Raw genomic sequence first — 19277 nt, 5'->3', positions numbered from 1 at the left:
CTCTGGGCGTTAATTCTACATCTCATTTTCCGTTTCCTCATCACAGAATACTACCCGAAACTACAGTATGTGAGGGGAAAATCATTTGCAATTTCCTGCCACGAAAAGCCCAACGTCAAGGTTACCAGGACCCTTGCAACCCAGACTATTTCCCTAAACCCCGGCAACTGGGGTTCGCCGTCACGTGACTTGCTAAAATGGGTCATGTGACACGATGGCGCTTTCCATTCCAACCTGGAGAGGGAGGAACCTTCAGGCCCTTGCTACTGGAATATTTGCGCCCAGCTGCTTGGGTTAATAAGAGACTCTGGAGAGAATGGTTTCATTTCAGACACTATCTTTTATCGCCAAAATATGGGGAGGAGCCAAACTCGCCCAGAGTTCTCTGTCTGGCGCCCCCCCAACCCTCACAAAGGTTCGGTCCTAGGCCACGCCCCTCAGTCGACGTCAGGGCTTTCTGTCCGCAACAGCGCCCGGTCCAGAATCCGGCAGGGTTTTATTGCTCGGGCATATCGGGGATTACTTTCACTGCCTTTCTGTTTGGCCCATAGCTGGGGCGTCCCGGAGTCCTTTATTCATGGCGTCGCTTCTGTGCTGTGGGCCCAAGCTGGCCGCCTGCGGCATCGTCCTCAGCGCTTGGGGAGTGATCATGTTGGTGAGGGGACTAGCCGACGAGAACTGCAGAGGGTCTGAGGGGCCCTGGTGTTGGAGGGCTAGAAGGCTAGGAGACTCCAGGCCTTAGAAAGCCGCAGGCAGGCTGGAGGGGGATGGTTGGTTAGCCGCTGGAGAACGAGACAACTGAAATTGAGAAATGGGGAACTGGAGTAGGGCGGGTAGTGGGGGAGGGAGCTGGAGCTTGGAATGGGATCCGGACCTGGTAAATTTAGAGACCCCCCCCCCCCTTAAGGTAAGAGGAAGAAGAGTTGGGTTCTTGCGAGATGCTTAAACTGAATAGAGGGGCGTGGAGCAAAGGGAGCGTTTATTCCCGAAATGGGTAGCTGGGGCCTTGTTTCCCCAGGACTCTACCCGCCCCACTCCAGGAAGAAACTAAGTGCTGATTCCCCCTGATTCTTTCTGCCCTGTCCCGTGATAATGACGCCTCTGGAGAGAAGAATTTTCTGGGTTCCTGGGTTACACACTATTCCTGCCCTTGCCCCAGCCAAGTCGTCTGTCACGACCTCATGCCCTGTTCCGGGTGACTGAAATTCACCCGGAAGTTCAGCAACAGCCACCTCTAATCCCAGCGCATTTTGTTAATTCTCAAACCCAGATGTTGTGGCAACACTAGAAGTGGAAGGAGTTTAGGGAGTGACCAGGGCAGGGACCTGAGGTCAAACCTACCCATGCCCTGTTTTCAGATAATGCTTGGAATCTTTTTCAACGTCCATTCCGCTGTGCTCATTGAGGACGTTCCCTTCACGGAGAAAGATTTTGAGTAAGTTAGGTGGGTGAGGTGAGGTTGGGAGTAGGTGGGAAGTGGCTGAGCCTGTGGTAAGAATTGCAGGACTTCCGCATGCTTCGGGCCCAGTGGCTAAGGAACTGGGTGTGGAGAACTGCTCTCTTGAGCATAGTTTGTATTGGCCTTGGGAGTCAAACCTCAGCAGCCATTCTAAATTCACCACTTTAGTTGTGCCTTAAGTATTTTGCTTGACTTTTCTGTGCCTCCATCTTTCTCTGCAAAGTGGATGCTGTAATGGAACTCACTTCATAGGGTGAGGATTGAACAAGAGAGTACATGTAAAAGCACTCAGAACCCGTACCTGGCACACAGTAAGTACTCAGTAAATGTTGGCAGCTATTAATGTTTCTGACACTTCTCTGCTTAATCCCCACCCCCAGGAATGGCCCCCAGGACATATACAACCTCTACGAGCAAGTCAGCTACAACTGTTTCATCGCTGCTGGACTTTACCTCCTCCTCGGGGGCTTCTCTTTCTGCCAAGTACGGCTCAATAAGCGCAAGGAATATATGGTGCGATAGAGCTGGGTCACATTTACGCTCTGGAGCCCCCTCTTCTATTTAAGGCTCTCCCTACCCTCTCCTGACCCCATTATGGATCCCGGCTCCAGTGGAGGGAGGCTGAAGCTGACTGTTATCAGTCCTTTCGGCTCCCTTGCCTCTTCCCGTACCACAATAAAGAGAAATTACACTCCTAAGCCTTGTATCTGTGCTTGGTTGGGAGAGGAGGGCACTGGGGCTGGGTATCCGCCTCTAATTAGGGAGTTCCAACTCCACGGAAATGGAAAGAAGCCGCACCGGAAGTAGGGCGGGGTCTCATTCCGTACTTCCCTGCTGCGCAGAGGCTGCGTAACTGCAGCTGGTGGAGCTGAGTCGCCCAGTTTGAGCCAATCAGCTGTGGGGAGGGGCGGGACTTCCTGTGCGTGTCGGAGCGGTTTGATCGGCTGCCTCTCGGGCTCCGGCTCGGTGGTAGCGGTGGCGGCGGCGGCGGCAGCGTCTCCGTGCCGGAGGCGCACGGGACCATGACGTCAGCGTCCACAAAGGTTCGACCTGCTTTGCGGACAGCGCTCCCTAGTGGCTGCGGGAGGGCGTTCCCACTCCCACCCCGTTGGCTCCCGGCTCTTCCGCCCGGGGTGGAGAGTGGGGGCGGGAAGCGAGCGGGAGGCGGGCGGGAATCGAACCTGGGGTGGGGCTAGGGGCTGCAGGCGGGACGGCGCGGGGGTGTGCTTCGGCCCCCCGTAATGCTGCCCCGCCCGCAGGTTGGAGAGATCTTCTCCGCGGCGGGAGCCGCGTTCACGAAGCTTGGGGAGCTGACGATGCAGCTGCATCCCGTAGCCGACTCTTCCCCCGCGGGGTACGTGAGTTTGGACTGGGACGTGGACGCAGAGTGCGGACGCTTGGACTCGATCAGTGACACGGACATTCTTTAGGACAAGGACAGATGTTAGTTTTAGTTTGCCTTTGTGCCTGGCACTGCGCAGAGTGGATGGTAATAAATGATTGTTGAATGAATGACAGGTGAAACCACAGACTGACACTCACAACCTGAACCTGCAGACCGTAAACTACCACCACTACCCACCCACCCCAAATCCCGTGGCATTCCCTCACATTGTGGCAGACTGTGCTTAGGTGTTCTGTTTGTTAGACGCCCCGGTCCCCCCCCCCCTTGTTGAATTGGTTTCAGTGGACAGTTTACGGCAGCTATTTTTACGATGGGGAGGAGGCTTTCTTACAAGGTGGTGATTTTTTCAGTATCATGTGGTTGGGGGTCCTGGGGTCCCACGGGGTCGTGTTTTTGTTTGTTTTTAAGGAGGACCTTTTTTTGGATCCATGGGAGGGGCCCCAGGGATTAGGGGGAGGAGGCTGGTTGCTGTGCACATTGCCTGGGGGCTGGCTCCACACCCCTTCTCCTCCCACTTTGGATATTCCCCTCTCCCCCTCTGACAGTGCCAAGTGGACGGAGACGGAGATAGAGATGCTGAGGGCTGCTGTGAAGCGTTTTGGGGACGATCTTAATCACATCAGCTGTGTCATCAAGGAACGGACAGTGTGAGGGAGGGGTGGCTGGCAGAGAAAGAGGGAGGGGTGGGCAGCTTTCTTCCCCTATACCGATTGTTCCATCTTCTTCAAGAACTCCCAACTCAGCATCCTTGCTACTTTGTTGCTAGTTTTGTTGGTATCCCCCTGGGGACTGAAAGATAAAAAAAATTGTCACAATTGGTCAGAAGTGTAAAATACTATGGTAGTCAGACCCTTCCAAGTTTTTGACTTTAGATTGCCTGAGATAACCAGTAATTTAATTTGGTAATGGGAGTTGCCTGGTTATTTACACAATTCTTTTGAGACTCTGCTGCTGTGTTTCCAGGGATACTGTGATTCTGAACTAGTTGATCAGAATCTACCTTTAAATCACCAAGGCTTACCTGTTAGCCTTTTACATCCATACTTCTCTCCCAGAAGAGGATTTGGAGATGAGCCCTTCCCACTACTCAATTCAGGGAATTCACTCTTTACATTCCATCTGCCCCAAGTGAGTGAGTGAAAAGCTTCAGGAAAATGAGACCCTACCAAAGGGTTGGGACCCTAACTTGGATTCATATCCAGGTTCTGAAGGGTCTCCCTAGTATCCCTTCAGAGTGGCCCATTATCCCTGCCCTGCCCTACCCCTCCCCTCCCTTCTACACTCAGTCTCTCTGATGATGACTCCCTAACCTGTTCTCTCTTCTCTGCAGGGCTCAGATAAAGGCCACTGTGAAGCGCAAAGTATATGAAGACTCTGGTGTCCCCCTTCCAACTGAGTCTCCCAAGAAAGGGCCCAAGAAAGTGGCGTCTGGTGTTTTGTCGCCTCCTCCAGCTGCCCCTCCATTAAGCAGTTCCTGTGTCCCTGAGGCTGGGGGTCCCCCCATAAAGAAGCAGAAAGCTGGTGAGGGCTGGGAGTTGCCGCCTAGGGGTTAAAGTCCCACCTGAGGTTCAGTGAGATAGGTGGGCTTGGGTCAAAGAAGGACAAATCTCTCTTCCTCTCCCAGTGAAGGTTCCCAGAGAGTGGCTGGTGTGGGGAAGGGAGGGAGAGCTTGGAGCTTTGGGAAGCCAAGGCTACAGTCAGGGAACCTAGAACCTAGCTTATGCCCCCCTCCCAGATGTGACCCTCAGTGCCCTGAACGACTCCGACGCCAACAGTGACCTGGTGGATATTGAAGGGCTAGGAGAAACTCCTCCTTCCAAGAAACTCAACTTCGACCAGGGTAGGAGTCCTTCTCCTCCCACACCAGCTGAAGGGGTTGGGGAGGAAGTGACACCTGGATGGTAGGGGAGGGTCTTAGGAGTCCCCTCCCTTCTACAGGGGCTTTGGAAGAGAAGGTTCTCATACATAGTGCAGGTGGTTGCAGTAAAGAGCTGGGGGCTTTGGGGAGGCAGGAATTGTCTTGGAAGCATATTTGGGGCTCGCTCCATCTCGGCCCATTTTACTTCCTGTTCCAGACAGCCTGACCCTGGATTCTGGCCTTCTCATGACCTCTGCTGATCCTCCTCTGCTGTCTTACTGAGCCTTCCGCGTCTGACCCCTCTTAGTGTTTGCCCTGGGGCTGTGGATCACCAAGGACTCTGAGCCTACGTGGGAGAGGGTCAGAAGACTGCTGGGGTTGTCCCCGTGCTGTCCCTGTATAAGCATCTGCTCCCAAACCTTCGATTTGCACCTGATGGACATTTTTGTACAGAAAATAATAAAGATTTCCCTCTCAGCTTGGTGATGTCACTTAACATTATTGGAGTACAAGAGACCGTTCACTCTCCTTCACCTCTGGGGGCTCATCCTCCTCGGCAGCTCTCACCACCCTGCCTGGAGCAGCTCAGCCAATATTGGCAGACACTCTTCCCAGTGCCAATATTTCTGTGCTGCTAGAGCCAGGGGAGTTGGGTGTGGGGAACAGACTCCACTTTGCTCTCTGGAGGCAGAACTTACTTCCAGGGTCTCTAGCAGTCAGTATTCGGGTGACTGACCTGGGGGTTTTAGAGGGGCTGTCTCCAGTGCTTTCATACATCCCTTCTCCCAGCCCCCACCCCCAACCTTGATAGAAGGCCCCAGATGTCTTTTGTGTTGCTTCTCCAGGGTGGCCTCCGGGGCCAAGCCTCAGCGGTGCCTCCCCCACCCTCGCTCTAACACCACAGTGTGGTTTGGACGTGGCCACAGTGCCGTACAAACCACAGTGTGCTGCTGGGGCGGGAGCAGGACTGGGGTGGGTTGAGAGGAAGGGAGCGTGAGACAGTGCTGGGAAGACCCCCACCACCAAGAGCCAGGAGATAGAGAAGGCAACATGGCCCCAAGAACGGTTAGGGGAAACGAGCCAGGGCCAGGAGCTGAACAGGCAAATGGAGGGAGAGAGGCCTGAGGGGTGAGTCTGCAGTGTGAGACTGGAACCATCTTCGCTCTGTAGAAACTGCTCAGGGGATCCCTAGGGTGGGGTCAGAAGAGGAGGAAATAGGGAATGACTATGGGGGGCCAAGAGACTGCCTCCCCGAGTCAGCAAGGGCAGGGACCCAAGGCTTCCTGTGTCCGTTCCTCCCCTCTCTGGGTCAGAACCCGAGAGAAAGCAAGGAGACAGGAGGCCAAGGACGGCAGGGTTGGAAGTTGGCAATCCAGAGGTGGTGGGGCCGGAACATGGTTGGGAGAGGGGGGCCGGAAGTTGCCCTGGGCCTGCCACAAGATGGAGGCCAAGGGCAGGAAATGGAGGCCCCGGGGAAAGGGGAGCAGCAGGGCCCAGGAAGAGGGCCATCTGGACCTGGGGGCCAGGTATTCAACCCCAGCTCTGTTCCACTCTCCATGGCCCCCCAGGACCCAAGTCCCACCCTGCGCAACAACCCCCATCAACCCATCCACCAGGTCCAGGAAGGTGGGCCCACCCCAAAAAGCCACGTTTAAGCTGAGACAAACATGCCTCTCCCCTCCCCCACCCTAGGCCTTCCCTCAGCCTCTTTCTCCTGCCCAGGACTTGATTTTTACAAAACACTCGCCAGAAATCAAAATCCAAGGGCCAAAGTCCCTTCCACAAATCAAAATAATATCCTCTAAAATCCAAAAGTTATCTTCCCACCTCCCATCCCCCTCTTTACCACCCTCCCTTCAGACACACCCCCCAAAACTCTTAGCAATCAAAAAGATGTAAGATGGTAGGTGTAAGCAGTCTTTTTAGGCCCTGGGAATGCCAGACCCCCCTCCCTTGACACCCCTGTCTCCCCTACATCAAGTCCTGCCAAGGCCTCCTGCCCTTCATTCCACCTTCCACAGCCCCCAAACTGAACAACTGCCCCCAGCTCCCATCCTCGGCAGAGCCTTTGTGGGGGTGAAACAGAAATCAAGCACTTTACTAACGGCTGGGGATGTTGGGGGGCTCTCTGATCTCAGCCTTTGGTTTTCATCTGGGGGACTGCTGTTTAGGGCCATAAGAGAAAGCCTCTCCAACTGTCCCCCCAGTTCCAAGATTGACAAAGCCAACCCCACCCCAGCACGCACCTCCAGACCTCCCCCCCCAACCGCCACGTCTCTCCTGAAAACAGGGGACACTTTCCTCCCCACTTACCTCAGCTACTCTCCCCTGAGATCCTGGTCCCCTATTTTGAAGGGAGCAAAATTTGGGGTGCATCCCTCACATTTGGGGTGCAGGAGAAAGGAGCTGCCCCAGTCGCATCGCCGGCCTCCTTCCTCTCGGCTGGCTCAGGGAGTGGGGAGTGCCCTAGGGAGGGGGGACCCCCACAAGAGAGCTCAGAAGGGGGTTCCTTCACTCCCAGTCAGAATTGGGGACACCCCCCCAAACCCGTCCCAGCCCATCCGTGTCCAACTCGGCGGGAGAGGCAGCTGCAATGCCCCAGTCAGATTCCCCCAACACTACATTCCTCACCCCATCTAGAGGGGTCCTGGGGGCCCCAAAAAATCCCCAAAAAATCTAGTATGTTGGCAGGACGGTCCTGGACTAGATCTCCAAATTTGGGGTCCTCAGATATCCCCGTTTTTTCAGGAAAATTCCGTCTTTCGCCTGCCTCCCGCCAGCCCTGCTCTGTCCCGATGCCAATTTTGGAAGTCACTCCCTCCTCCCTCCTCCTCGTCTCTCCAGGCCCCCCCGCGCGGGGGCTAGGGTCCAGGACACCTGGCTTCCAGACCGGGGGTCACTCCTCGAAGGGCTAGGGGCCAGGAGGTCAAGCTCATAGCCCCAGTCTTAGGGAAGCAGAAAAGCCCGATCCTCCCTTCCCCTCCCCCCTGGCTGGTCTCCGTGGTGGTTCAGGAAAGCCTGGAGGATTGGAATCTGCCATTGCTGTTGCACAGGCAGTTTTTTTCCCTTGGGTTGTGGGGGTGGGCGGTGGGAGGGAAAGAGGGGAGGAGAGCCGAACAGAACAGGGACCCAGGCGTGCAGAGCTGGCCTAGCTGACCCCCTAGCCCCTGCTGCCGTGAGGAACCCCTCCCCCCATCTCACCCACACTGCCAGTCCTCTGTCTGCTTTCTGTTTGGGGCTCTTATCCTAGAAAACCAGGGTACAAGAATCACCTCCTTGTACCCCCACCACCACCTCGCCTTGCCACAGTTCCAACAGCACTGACCTAGTCAGGGGTGTCCACTTTACCACCAGACACCCCATTTTCCTCCACTTCCTCACAAACTGAGGTGTCCTCCTTTAAGAAATTGGGGGTTTGGAGTCTGAAACCATCTTTTTTCCCCTCAGATCTCTTTAGGCCACATAGAAATAAGAAGAAATACACTCGCTTTCCAAATTTCTCCTGTCCAATCCTGGGCATATCTGAGGTTCACTAAACAAAGAGATTTCTAGAATCTGGGGTGATAGGGAGCTATAAGCAAAGGACATTCCAAACCACCATCATGCTCCAAATTAAGTGAACCCCCAAATCAATCTTACCTTCTGATCCATCCCTCAGCCTCACCAAAATCATTGCAAAACACCTCAAAATAAAGACACCCCAAAACTTTAATTTCCTACCCTGGGCCCTGGTCTTGTGTCTACCCCTAGAAAATGCTTCTTGGCTATCTGTGCATACACAAGAGTCTCCCCTCCTCCAAATAAGTTTCCACAACTTTCAAATGTAAAGCTTTGCTCACCCTCGTAGAACCACAATCATGGAAGGCCTTCACACACACTCCCAGGTTCCTATTATGTTCCACTACAAGCTAATAAAAGACTCCAAATTTAATTTCGTGTCCCCTCTAATCTGATTTGAGCCTTGAAATTTATATGGCACCCCAAAACTTAACACATCCCCCGAATCAGCTTGACTACTGTACTTGAAATTAGATTGTCTGTATGCACCAATGACTATGAAACCCTCAAAAACAAAACCCTCGTCCGCTTCCCGAAGAACACCTAGCAGGTTCTTCTAATACTTCAACGTGACAATCTCCAAATTGTGAGTGTCAGAATCCCCCAAACTAACAGAGCTTCAAAATCACCTTCATTCCTCAAACTTACCATTTGCCCTCCAGCCTGAATGCATCCCTTCCCCCGCCTGCCCAGTGCCCAGAATAATCAAACTAACTCAATATTCCATAATAAACATGCACCCCACAATTGACCAGAAAACACAAAATCAACCCCATCCTGATACCAAAGGGAGCTCCACACTGGGCAGAAATCAAAGTAACCTTCACATCAAAAGCCACCATCGGTCCGAATCCTCAGCGGTCCCAAATCCCCAGTTTCTCAGCAGTTCTTATGTGCATCCAAATAAGGACACCCTCAGAGCTGAAGGTGTGGGCCCAGAGGCCTGGATATGCAACTCCACAGGAAATGGTCAGTTATTCCTGGGCAATGGAAGACTCCTAAACCCAGATCCAAGTCCTGCTTTGCAGCTGGATTCAGCTCTGGCCTCCCTTCTCCAAATGTACCTTGTCCCCTGCCCCCAGTTTTGACCCGAGCCTGTCTCCCAGATCTGGGACTTAAAATCAGGGTCATCATGCCCCTCCTGACTTCTCTACCCTTCTTTAATCCTGAGAACCTCCCTGTTTTCCCTTTTCTTTGTTCACCCCACCCAACTTTCATATTAATGTTCTCTTAAAATTCACCTCTAAAGACAGATAATAATGTCTAGACTAATTAGAAAGGAAAACCCTGTGCTCCCAGGGTTCAAACCCCACTCCTTGTCCCACCCATTTCCCTTGTTCCCAAAGCCGTCGGATTTCTCACCCCAGGTAGGAACCCCAGCCTCGGAGGAAAGTCACTTCTGTCGCCTAACTCTCCCTCCCTCTGTCCAACCCTAGTTCCCTCTTAGGAGACAGAGGGACAAAATAAACCAGCACCAAGAGGACGAGGAGGAAGGTTTCCGCCGTCCAGACCGAATTGATCCTGAGCCCCTGTCAGAGCGGACCCCCCTCAGCGGGGTGGAAGCCACCCGGCGCGGAGAAGCTAGTGCTCGTGCGCCCCCTCGTGGAAGGAGCCAAACATTGTCGAGCTTCGCCGGCTTGCCGCGCTGGACTCCGGCGTCCCGCCAGCCTCCTCGCCTAGCCGACCGGCGGGTGCCCGAGGCCCTAGTGGGCTGGGATTGGGGGAGCACTAGCGGGATTTGGGCGGGAGTCTCTCTCTCTGGGTCCCTAAAAGGATTCTGAAGGGAGTTGAGAGCTAGAGTCCGGACGCCTAGGTCTCCTGAGCGTCTCTCGGCTCCCACCCGGGACTTTCCCCACCTCCTCGAGGGGAAGCAGCTGTAGGAGCCGTCCGGTCGCAGGACAATGGAAGGAAACAAACTAGAAATCATATCCGCCCTTCCCTACCCCGCCCGACCAGAGTCCCCTTTGCGTAGGCCCCGCCAGAGGAACCTGTCGTTCACATCACCTCTCCTGCTGTCTGGGACTCCACGGGAGCCCACTATTGCCTCCCCGAACCTGGTGCCTCTTTTGGCTCTCCTTTTTGTCCCGTCATACCGTACACCGGAAAGAAAGTTTTTGCTGTATTTTTTTTGTCTTGCAACAGGCTCCTTGCACCCCTTTTCAACGGCTAACACACCGATGTTCGCAGTCCCAGCCACACCCCCCCGCGCGGCCCAGTCATCCACATTTCTACTCTGGATATCCCCAAGGTTCTCCCCAATTCGAACGTCCCATCCTCGATGATTTCACTTTCGGTGACCCAGGACTCCTTAGGTTACGACCACCCTGCCTTTCTGAGGTCCCGCCCTGGAGCCGAGACCCCGCCCCGGGCTCGCCATCTGGAGAGCAAGGGAGGAAGGAAGGATACAGACCCAGGCGTTCACCCCACCTCCACCCCCGCCCCCGACATCCCGGCCCGATAAAGGCGCCGAGGCCAAAAGGGGAGAGAGGCTCCACCCCCCAGAGAAGAGGAGCCGCAGCCCCTGCAGGACGGGGGTGAGAACCGGAGGCTGAGGGAGCCAGACCCTGGGTCCCCGAGGGGGGCTGGGGTTTGTTCACGATAGGAAGACCGAGGCCCACGGTTGGGCTACGCTAGGCTGTCGGAACTTTGTAGCAGGTAGTAGAGCTCGTGGTTCAGGGGAGGGAACTTCGATCGATAGGGTCTCCGGGCAGGGCCGGGCGCCTGAGACTCGGGAGCGCGGTGAAGCCGAGGGAAGTTGGGTGGGTGTGGGGGGCGGTGCTGGAGAGGCACTAAGAGTCGAACGAAGGGCGCTGTGGGTCGGAGCTTCCACCTCGCCGTCCACGCCGCAGTGTGGGAGCCTTCGAATCTAGAGGAGGAAAGCGAGCAGCGGTGCGGTGGAGGGTAGAAAGAGTAAGAGGAATTAAGTGAGGCGACGTGAGCCGGGCACTGGAGGTTGGCTCCACTTGCCCCTCCGGAGGAAGAGGCAAACTGCGGAACGGAAGGCGTCCTGGGACCGCCTCGACCCCCTGGCTCCCGCAGGCCTGCGTCGCGATGGGTTCCGCGGCTGCCCCGGAGCGAGCGCTGGGCTACGTCCGCGAGTTCACGCGCCACTCCTCCGACGTGCTCGGCAACCTCAACGAGTTGCGCCTGCGCGGGATCCTCACCGACGTCACGCTTCTGGTTGGCGGGCAACCTCTCCGAGCTCACAAGGCGGTTCTTATCGCCTGCAGGTTCGAGGGGAGCCTCCTCGGAAGGAGTGGGACCAAATAGGAAAGGGGCGGAGCCATAAATTCGTTGGGAGGGAATCTGAAGCCCAGGCTTTCAAAAGCAGGAGGCGGGGCAACCTGGAATTGGGGGCGGGGTGACAGTGGGGAGGAGGCGGGGCTCTCCATGGGGCGTGGCTTTCTATAGTGGCACTTTACCTGCCTTGGTTCCCCAGCCCCTAACATGACCTATCTGTCCTTTCTCCAGTGGCTTTTTCTATTCAATTTTCCGAGGCCGTGCAGGCGTTGGGGTGGATGTGCTCTCTCTGCCCGGGGGCCCCGAAGCCGGAGGCTTCGCTCCTCTTCTAGACTTCATGTACACTTCTCGCCTACGCCTCTCTCCGGCCACTGCACCAGCTGTTCTTGCAGCCGCCACCTACTTGCAGATGGATCATGTGGTCCAGGCATGCCACCGCTTCATTCAGGCCAGGTGAGGAGCCCCAGCTTGGTGTTCTTCATGGGTGAGGTGACTGGTATCCCAGGTATCGAGGGCAGAGGCCAAGATTAGGAAATAGCACTAATGTCCATCCCACTTTTCCCAGCTATGAACCTCTGGGCATCTCCCCGCGGCCCCTGGAGGCAGAACCCCCCACGCCCCCAACGGCCCCTCCACCAGGCAGTCCCAGGCGCTCCGAAGGGCACCCAGACCCACCTACTGAGTCTCGCAGCTGCAGTCAAGGCCCCCCCAGTCCAGGCAGCCCAGACCCCAAGGCCTGCAACTGGAAAAAATACAAGTTCATCGTGCTAAACTCTCAGGCCTCCCAAGCAGGGAGCCTGGCGGGGGAGAGGAGTTCTGGTCAACTTTGCCCCCAAGCTGGGTTCCCCAGTGGAGACGAGGCTTCCAGCAGCAGCAGCAGCAGCAGCAGCAGCAGCAGCAGCAGCAGTGGCAGCGAAGAAGGACCCATTCCTGGTCCCCAGAGCAGGTACAGGAACTGGAACCCCAAGAATTTGTAGTGGCTAGTCTCAGCCAGGAGGCAGAGAGAGCTGTTGGGCTGGGTTGGTCAGGAGCAGGGAGTGAGTGGGTGGGTTCCAGAGACACTAGCCCACCTTAGGACGCTGGCCAGAGGCCAGGCTTACTCAGTGCTTTGGGTCTTTGATAGCACAAATGGATATGGCTCATTGGTGAGTACTGGCTCACTTCTGGAGGGTAGGCATTTGGTTCCAAGTTCTCTAGCAGCAAAGCCCCCTCCACATGATCTCTCCTAACCTTTTGCTCTGCCTAGGCTCTCTCCAACTGCTGCCACTGGACAGTTTAAATGTGGGGCTCCAGTCAATACCCCCCATCTCGCACCCCAGGGTCGGGAAGCCACTGAATCATCACCCTCTGGGCGGGTTCACCCACCACCAGGTAAGAGCACCTCCTTTTATCCCCTTCTGGGCTTTTCCTTTGTGGCTGCTCAAGGCCAGTTCCAGTTGCAAATTAGAATTTACTTATGGAGCTTTTGAAACTCCTGTTGCCTAGGTCATACCCCTCAATTAAAACGTCTAGAAGTGGAAGACAGGCATCAGTTTTTTTTTTTTTTTTTAGTTTTAGAAAAGTTTATTTGAGAGAGATTGGTCAGTTTGTTGTACTTATTTATGTATTTATTGGTTGGTTCTTGTATGTGCCCCAACTGGGAATCAAACCCGCAACTTTGGCACATTGGGAAGGCATCAGTATTTTTTAAAGCTTCCAACGAGCAGCAGTGTTTGGAAACTTCTGGCTCACCCCAGTCCAGGGCTGAGTGGTCAGCCTAGAGCTCGACAGGGCCTCTCAGGTTAGCGGTCATTCAGAGTGCTGAGGAGAGACAGAAACCTTCACCTACTACTACTAGGGACCTTCCCCTACCACCACTACTATTGAAGAGATTAGCAGAGTACTCTGGAGACAGACAGACAAGGATGGAGTCAGGTTGGCTTCTCCTCTTACTAACTACGTGACCATGAGCAAATGAAATGAGCCCCAGAAGTCATAACAGTAAATTGGGAAAAAGAAAACCTGGCTACGTGGTTTGAGGATTCTCTGATATTGTTGTCATTACCCATCCCCCTTCATAGGAAGTGAATTTTTCAGCTGCCAAAACTGTGAGGCTGTGGCTGGGTGCTCATCGGGGCTGGACCCCTTAGCTCCTGGGGATGAGGACAAGCCCTACAAGTGTCAGCTCTGCCGGTCTGCCTTCCGCTACAAGGGCAACCTGGCCAGTCACCGCACTGTGCACACAGGTAGGGGAGGAGCAGGGAGGAGAGAATCCTGGCCTTCCTGCTCACCTGGGTCTTCGGCAGAGTCTCTGACCTCTGCTCCTCCCTACCTCCAGGGGAAAAGCCCTACCACTGCTCCATCTGCGGAGCCCGCTTTAACCGGCCGGCTAACCTGAAAACGCATAGCCGCATCCATTCGGGAGAGAAACCCTATAAGTGTGAGACGTGTGGTTCCCGCTTCGTACAGGTATGGAGCCAGTCTCAGAAGTGGTTCAAAGGCGAATCTGCAAGAGGGCAGAATGGACCGTTTAGGAAAGGTTCTGTTTTTCTCAGAGGACTTGTCTGAAGTTCCCTCCCCTCCCAGGTGGCGCATCTGCGCGCGCACGTGCTGATCCACACAGGGGAGAAACCCTATCCTTGCCCCACCTGCGGGACTCGCTTCCGCCACCTACAGACCCTCAAAAGCCATGTTCGTATCCACACGGGGGAGAAGCCTTACCACGTGAGTACCGGACCTGGTCTGAACCAAGCCGCAGACTTACTTCCCATTTACCTAGGTGGGGCTCGGAGAGGAGCCTGCCTGGCGGTTCTAGAGCTCTTCCAAATGGGTGGTGTGCTGAAAGAATCCCAGTGCGCAAGGGTTCGGGACTAGGAAAGGGTTGTAAGGGGCAGAGGTACGGGTAGCAATGGGCAGGTATAGAGAAGTTAGGTTCCTTGACTGGAGGCTAGCTCCTGAAGAGGAGCTAAGGGATGGAAATACCTTTGCTGAAGAGGGAAGCTCCTATGTCCGTGGCGTGGCCTCTGCCTTAGGATTTGGGAGGACTGAAGAGCTTCTCTTGGAGAGAACTAACAATTCTCCCTCACTCAACACCTAAAAGGTGGTCGTGGATGGGAAGGGACCTGACCCGGCTATCTGAACAAACCCCTCTCCTCCGCAGTGCGACCCTTGCGGCCTGCATTTCCGACACAAGAGTCAACTAAGGCTGCATCTGCGCCAGAAACACGGAGCTGCTACCAACACCAAAGTGCACTACCACATTCTGGGGGGGCCCTAGTTGAGCAACGGCCCAGACCCAAGTCACTTCCTGCAAGCCAGGAAAGCTGCTCGCCCTAGCCTGGCTTCTCCATCAGATTTGGGCATAGAGGTGTGCAGGGCCCCACCGTTCTCAGAAACTGCCACTACCTTAATTTCTTACTGGGGAGAGCAGGGGTGGCAGATCTCGACTTGATCTGCCTCTGTTTTGCTGGTCAAAACCTCTTACCCACAATCAAAAATTATTTCTGAGGAGAAGAGCAAGCTAGGAGCTGGGGGAGAGGAGAGGCTGGAGCCCTCATCTCATTTGGTTTATCTGTAAATATAATTTATTGAGGTCTCTGGGTGGCACCAGGGCCTCCATTCTTTTGCATTTCCCACCTTCCTCTTCCACAGTGTGACCAAAGTGACCTGAAACAGAGTGTGAGGTCACAGCTCTGCAGGCAGAGATTAGCACTTCACTGTCTCCTTCGGCTTGATGTGTTTGTTGTTATTATTGCCATAACTTCTTTAGAATTGTTCTTTCTCCTATTTGTTTGCTTGTTGATTTGTTTAAATGAAGAAAGGGGTTCTCTGTGCCCTCCCCCTCCAACTCTAGGTCTGGAACCTTTATTTCTTCTAGGGCAGCACTGGGAACGTGTGGGTTTGTGGAATTGGGTCAGGAACCCTCTCTGGTATTCTGGATATTATATCTAGCAGGCTGGAACTGGATAGACTTTTCCCTGTTCTTCATGAGTTATGGGAACCTTTATGGTGCACCTGAATTAGAGATAATGTGTGCCTCCTCAGGGCTGTGGATGTGAAGACTTTATATCAGTCTTGGAACTGGAGAGATAATTGGAGAGGCTTTTTCTTATACCCCTAACTGTTCCATTCACCTGTTCAGCTAGGTCGGGCTCAGCCGTGTCTGTTATGATAAAGCCACAACCCTCCCACTAGGGCCTGTTCTTTGCACTGAAGTGATCCCTCCATGGGGGAAGAGATCTGAAATTCCTTATTAGAGATGATGCCACCTTTTCTGATTCTGCCCAGTCTCTAAGAATATTATCACCTAAGGGAGAATTATAAAACTCTTTATCTCGACTCAACATGTCATGACCAGTTAGTTCTTTGCAGCAGACGCATCTGGCCTTGAACACTCCTTGGGGTTTCTCTGAGACAAACTCCTTCCTTCAGTGGGGTTTTGGACATGTTCTGGCAAATGTCCAGATTCCACTTCTTTGCCTCTAGAAGTCACAGGTGCTTGTTAACTTTCTTACTTTAGAAAAGCTGGGTCTGTGACCTGGTCTTCCCATCACTGCATTCCTGTCTAGAACCAGTGAATGCAGTAGAACCTTCCACAGGGAAAGTAAAGGGGCTGAGTTCCATTTTGGGTTTGCTATAGTTTGGGATTATGATTGGGATTACTGTTGGGATTAGAGGTTTAGGAGATTTAAAAGACCGATTAACTGATGGACCTTCTAGTGAACCAAAATGTCCAGGTAGAATTAAGAGGCAGGTCAAGGGGTGCAGTCTCTGGTGTAGGCCAGGGAGGCAGAATGTTAGGAATGGAATTGCCTCTTAACTGGTGGAAGGTCTGGAATGTTAGATGACACTTTGAAGCCTTGATTTACAGTCCTTCCCCTTTTGCCCAGCAGCCTGTTTGATTTGGGGCATGGGGAAGAGGGTAAGAAGCACTTTGAATTTGTAGGGAGCTTTCTCAAGATAGGTCAGTACTAGTGGCTTTCAGTTGGGAACTGGTGAGAAAGCTACTTCTTCCACTGCAGACCTGCAGGAGAGGGGGGAAAGGGAAGAGAGATGTGAAAAGGAACCATATTTTTTTTTTTTTTTTTTAAGCAAACTGGATGGGCATGTGGAGAGTGCCTAGGGGTGGAGGTGTTAAATCTTTCAAGATTAGAATCATGGAATAAAGAAGCCTCTCTGTGCTCCCTGCTGTGTCCTGGATTCTTGCCTGGGGGGGGGGGGGTTGGGGGCTGGGTAAAGCTGGGGAAAGAGGGTTCTACCCTCCTGTATACTATCTTGGATTTCATGCCCATTCCACCAGACATTTTAAATGGCCTACATTCTCCCCTTCCCTGCGCTTGTCTTCTGACTCATTGTGTAGGAACCAGTGACTTCATGAAGTTTCTCCGGAGCCACCTGCATCCGGCTGCTCTGAGGTCATTTCCTGCATGAAGTGTGGAGGTGGCAGGGAGAAGCCAGGAAGCCACTAATAATACCAAGAGACTGGGGGATGCATCTGTGCTGGGATACCGCCTACCACCACCATCACCACCAAAAAAATGCATAGAACTTGGGTCCCCTGAGGACAATAGGGGCTGGAGGTGGCAGTGAGAAGGCTGTGTGGTTAGAGCCAACATGGCAGCTCTACTCTCCCCCAGCAATGGTGTTTTGGAATCTATCCTTTGTCCAGTGTATGCTTCTCTCCCATGCTGTCCCCTGTCCTGTGTGTGTCCTGGGTGGACACCTCTGTTTTACCCTGTGGGCAGAGGGTGGAAGTTTACTAATTTTGATAAGTTACCTCCCTTTGGACTTGAATTACTCATCTGTGAAACAGGTCCATTAGCATGGTCTCTGCATTCCTTCCAACATTTACAGTTTATGGTTGTGTTTCTGTGTTTTAAAACCCGTGACCTGGATTAGATTTTTAAAAAGATTAAAAAAAAAAAAAGAAGGAAATAAACTTGGAAACTAAAACCTTCCTTCTCCTCCCACCACAGTTTATCCTCTGTTGAAAATGAGACCAGCTCCTGGCTGGTGTGGCTCAGTGGACTGAGTGCGGGCCTGTGAACCAAGAGATCGCAGTTTGATTCCCAGTCAGGGTACATGCCTGGGTTGCAAGCCAGTTCCCAGCAGGGGGTGCATGAGAGGCAGCCATACATTGATATTTCTCTCCCTCTCTCCTTCCCTTCCCCTCTAAAGATAAATAAATAAAATCTTAAAAACAAAAAAAGAAGTTGGCATTAAAAAAAAAAAGAAAATGAGACCAGCTAATACTCCTGCTACATGTCAGGCTCTAAACTAAACTAAACATTTTAGTGCCCAGGTTTTCTAATTCAATTCCCCTGACAACCTTAAAAAGGTTGCTATTATCCTCAATTTACAGATAGGGAAATGAACTAAAAGGTTCAATGTCCTGGCCAAGTTAAAAAGTGATGACGCCAAGGCTGGAACCATGATTCTGAAGACTGTGCTCCTTACCACTGTTACACTGTCACTCCACTTTCTACACATTGACCTATTCCTCCACCACCCAAAAGTTTGATTCCACTTACCAAAAAAAAAAAAAAAAAAGGTTTTTTGGAGTATGACTATATGTATTTCCCATATATAAAATTACAAGAGTCAGTATGCTTTTTAAAATTACATAGTCTTCCTTCCTCCCCATCCCTCATGTGTCTGGGTATAAGTCCTTGAGTCCAAGTTTCAAGATCAGGGTCCCAGGGAGCTTGAATTATAAAGAAGCAGGAAGACAAGCCACTAATGCTATAGGAGGTGGAGGACTGGGTAGGAGGGACAGATTGCTCCCTGTCCCTGTGGTCATGGTTTGTCTCTTTGTCTCTAGGCTATCTAATCGTGATATCAAAAACTGTGGTTAGCGCTGGTTGGTGTAGCTCAGTGGACTGAGCGCGGGCCTGAAAACTAAGGGTTGACGGTTGGATTCCTAGTCAGGGCACATGCCTGGGTTGCAGGCCAGTTCCCAGCAGGGGGCGCATGAGAAGGCATCCATACATTGATATTTCTCTCCCTCTTTCCTTCCCTTCCCCTCTAAAGAGAAATAAATAAAATCTTTAAAAAGAAAAAACAGTGGTTAGGAAGTAGTTTTTACTAGAGGGACAGAAGAAAGGGTTTCAGTCCCACTGAAGAAGGGGTAAGTGATGCTGGTAGGACCCATCCTTCCTCTCCCGCTTTTTTGGTCTCTGTGACCTCTAGGTTTCCTGTTAGTTGGGGACCGGAGTCCAACAACCCATTCTCCTTGTCTCTTTGGCCTTTGAACCCCTTAGGGATCCAGGCATCTAGATTTTAGTGACCTCAGGGGCTTGGAGTATTTTCTTTGAAACTCTTATCATAGATCCTTCACTAGCCCCCACCTGGCCTTGCAACTCCTGGGCTCCTCATTAAGCAAATAGTTTTCCTCTCCTGAACCAGCTTACCCACCACCAACCCCTATGTGATCCTTACGTGCAGGTTTTGGTGCTGGAATCTGGACGAACTGGCCAGTTGGGTGGACAGCAAACCGAAGCAGCCTCGTGTTAGGTCCCTGCGTCACCTGAGGCCGCCTCTAATCGACCTCCTAAAGTTCCCTCTCTACGCATACTCCCCACTCCAGCCCGGGTCCAGAACAATACTCTAGGCCCCGCCCCGGCCTTCTGGCTCCGCCCCTGTTCTGGAGTCCCGCGAGCTAATGTCGGCCCTGGCCAGGTGGCCAGGTGGCCAGGTGACCAGGTGCTGACACTCGTAATGATCAAATAGATAATCTACACAGAAAATGGTGCGCCCCAAGGGTAGGGTCCAAACTCAGC

At 53.1% G+C, this 19277-nt stretch overlaps 3 protein-coding genes and 2 long non-coding RNA genes across 9 annotated transcripts; 3 read left to right on the top strand and 2 right to left on the bottom strand.

Annotated features, from left to right (window-relative positions):
- Window positions 1–452: 452 nt before the first annotated feature.
- RNASEK (ribonuclease K) lies at window positions 453–2157 on the top strand. The gene is made up of 3 exons (XM_037129236.2): window positions 453–655; window positions 1359–1435; window positions 1840–2157. The coding sequence occupies exons 1-3, from the start codon at window positions 578–580 to the stop codon at window positions 1979–1981; spliced, it is 297 nt and encodes a 98-aa protein (XP_036985131.1). The 5' UTR covers window positions 453–577; the 3' UTR covers window positions 1982–2157.
- A 141-nt stretch (window positions 2158–2298) lies between these two features.
- CUNH17orf49 (chromosome unknown C17orf49 homolog) lies at window positions 2299–5199 on the top strand. 4 transcript variants are annotated; one of them, XM_037129232.2, is made up of 6 exons: window positions 2311–2502; window positions 2719–2813; window positions 3410–3511; window positions 4195–4385; window positions 4600–4704; window positions 4940–5199. In XM_037129232.2, the coding sequence occupies exons 1-6, from the start codon at window positions 2482–2484 to the stop codon at window positions 5002–5004; spliced, it is 579 nt and encodes a 192-aa protein (XP_036985127.1). In that variant the 5' UTR covers window positions 2311–2481; the 3' UTR covers window positions 5005–5199. The 4 variants fall into 4 exon arrangements, with proteins under 4 accessions (XP_036985129.1, XP_036985127.1, XP_036985130.1 ...); XM_037129233.2 differs by having other exon boundaries at window positions 2315–2502; window positions 4944–5199; XM_037129234.2 differs by lacking the exon at window positions 3410–3511 and having other exon boundaries at window positions 2299–2502.
- Window positions 3454–7301, bottom strand: LOC119037171 (uncharacterized). The gene is made up of 2 exons (XR_005080160.2): window positions 7036–7301; window positions 3454–3653 (listed from the first exon to the last, which is right to left on the bottom strand). It is a non-coding gene; the product is annotated as an uncharacterized LOC119037171 (long non-coding RNA).
- A 3447-nt stretch (window positions 7302–10748) lies between these two features.
- BCL6B (BCL6B transcription repressor) lies at window positions 10749–18522 on the top strand. 2 transcript variants are annotated; one of them, XM_037129200.2, is made up of 9 exons: window positions 10749–10814; window positions 11320–11510; window positions 11752–11973; window positions 12086–12466; window positions 12767–12891; window positions 13581–13745; window positions 13838–13968; window positions 14086–14223; window positions 14660–16679. In XM_037129200.2, the coding sequence occupies exons 2-9, from the start codon at window positions 11332–11334 to the stop codon at window positions 14774–14776; spliced, it is 1458 nt and encodes a 485-aa protein (XP_036985095.2). In that variant the 5' UTR covers window positions 10749–10814; window positions 11320–11331; the 3' UTR covers window positions 14777–16679. The 2 variants fall into 2 exon arrangements, with proteins under 2 accessions (XP_036985095.2, XP_036985096.2); XM_037129201.2 differs by lacking the exon at window positions 14660–16679 and adding an exon at window positions 16859–18522 and having other exon boundaries at window positions 10768–11510.
- LOC119037153 (uncharacterized) lies at window positions 13106–19189 on the bottom strand. Its single transcript, XR_005080159.2, has 3 exons — window positions 18937–19189; window positions 13894–14005; window positions 13106–13320 (listed from the first exon to the last, which is right to left on the bottom strand). It is a non-coding gene; the product is annotated as an uncharacterized LOC119037153 (long non-coding RNA).
- Between the last annotated feature and the right edge of the window lie 88 nt (window positions 19190–19277).

This window comes from Artibeus jamaicensis, unplaced genomic scaffold (assembly GCF_021234435.1).
Source record: "Artibeus jamaicensis isolate MK-2021 breed Jamaican fruit bat unplaced genomic scaffold, CSHL_Jam_final contig_781, whole genome shotgun sequence".
Taxonomy (NCBI): Eukaryota; Metazoa; Chordata; class Mammalia; order Chiroptera; family Phyllostomidae; genus Artibeus; species Artibeus jamaicensis.
This window is presented reverse-complemented; position numbering and strand designations above follow the sequence as displayed.

Coding starts and splice junctions, on each gene's coding strand:
- CUNH17orf49 (XM_037129232.2), top strand. CDS start 2,482: ATGACGTCAGCGTCCACAAAG. Junction 2,503..2,718: donor TGACGTCAGCGTCCACAAAG/GTTCGACCTGCT, acceptor CCCCGCCCGCAG/GTTGGAGAGATCTTCTCCGC. Junction 2,814..3,409: donor GCCGACTCTTCCCCCGCGGG/GTACGTGAGTTT, acceptor CCCCTCTGACAG/TGCCAAGTGGACGGAGACGG.
- RNASEK (XM_037129236.2), top strand. CDS start 578: ATGGCGTCGCTTCTGTGCTGTGGGCCCAAGCTGGCCGCCTGCGGCATC. Junction 656..1,358: donor CTTGGGGAGTGATCATGTTG/GTGAGGGGACTA, acceptor CCCTGTTTTCAG/ATAATGCTTGGAATCTTTTT. Junction 1,436..1,839: donor TTCACGGAGAAAGATTTTGA/GTAAGTTAGGTG, acceptor CCCCACCCCCAG/GAATGGCCCCCAGGACATAT.
- BCL6B (XM_037129200.2), top strand. CDS start 11,332: ATGGGTTCCGCGGCTGCCCCGGAGCGAGCGCTGGGCTACGTCCGCGAG. Junction 12,467..12,766: donor ATTCCTGGTCCCCAGAGCAG/GTACAGGAACTG, acceptor TGCTCTGCCTAG/GCTCTCTCCAACTGCTGCCA. Junction 14,224..14,659: donor CGGGGGAGAAGCCTTACCAC/GTGAGTACCGGA, acceptor TCTCCTCCGCAG/TGCGACCCTTGCGGCCTGCA.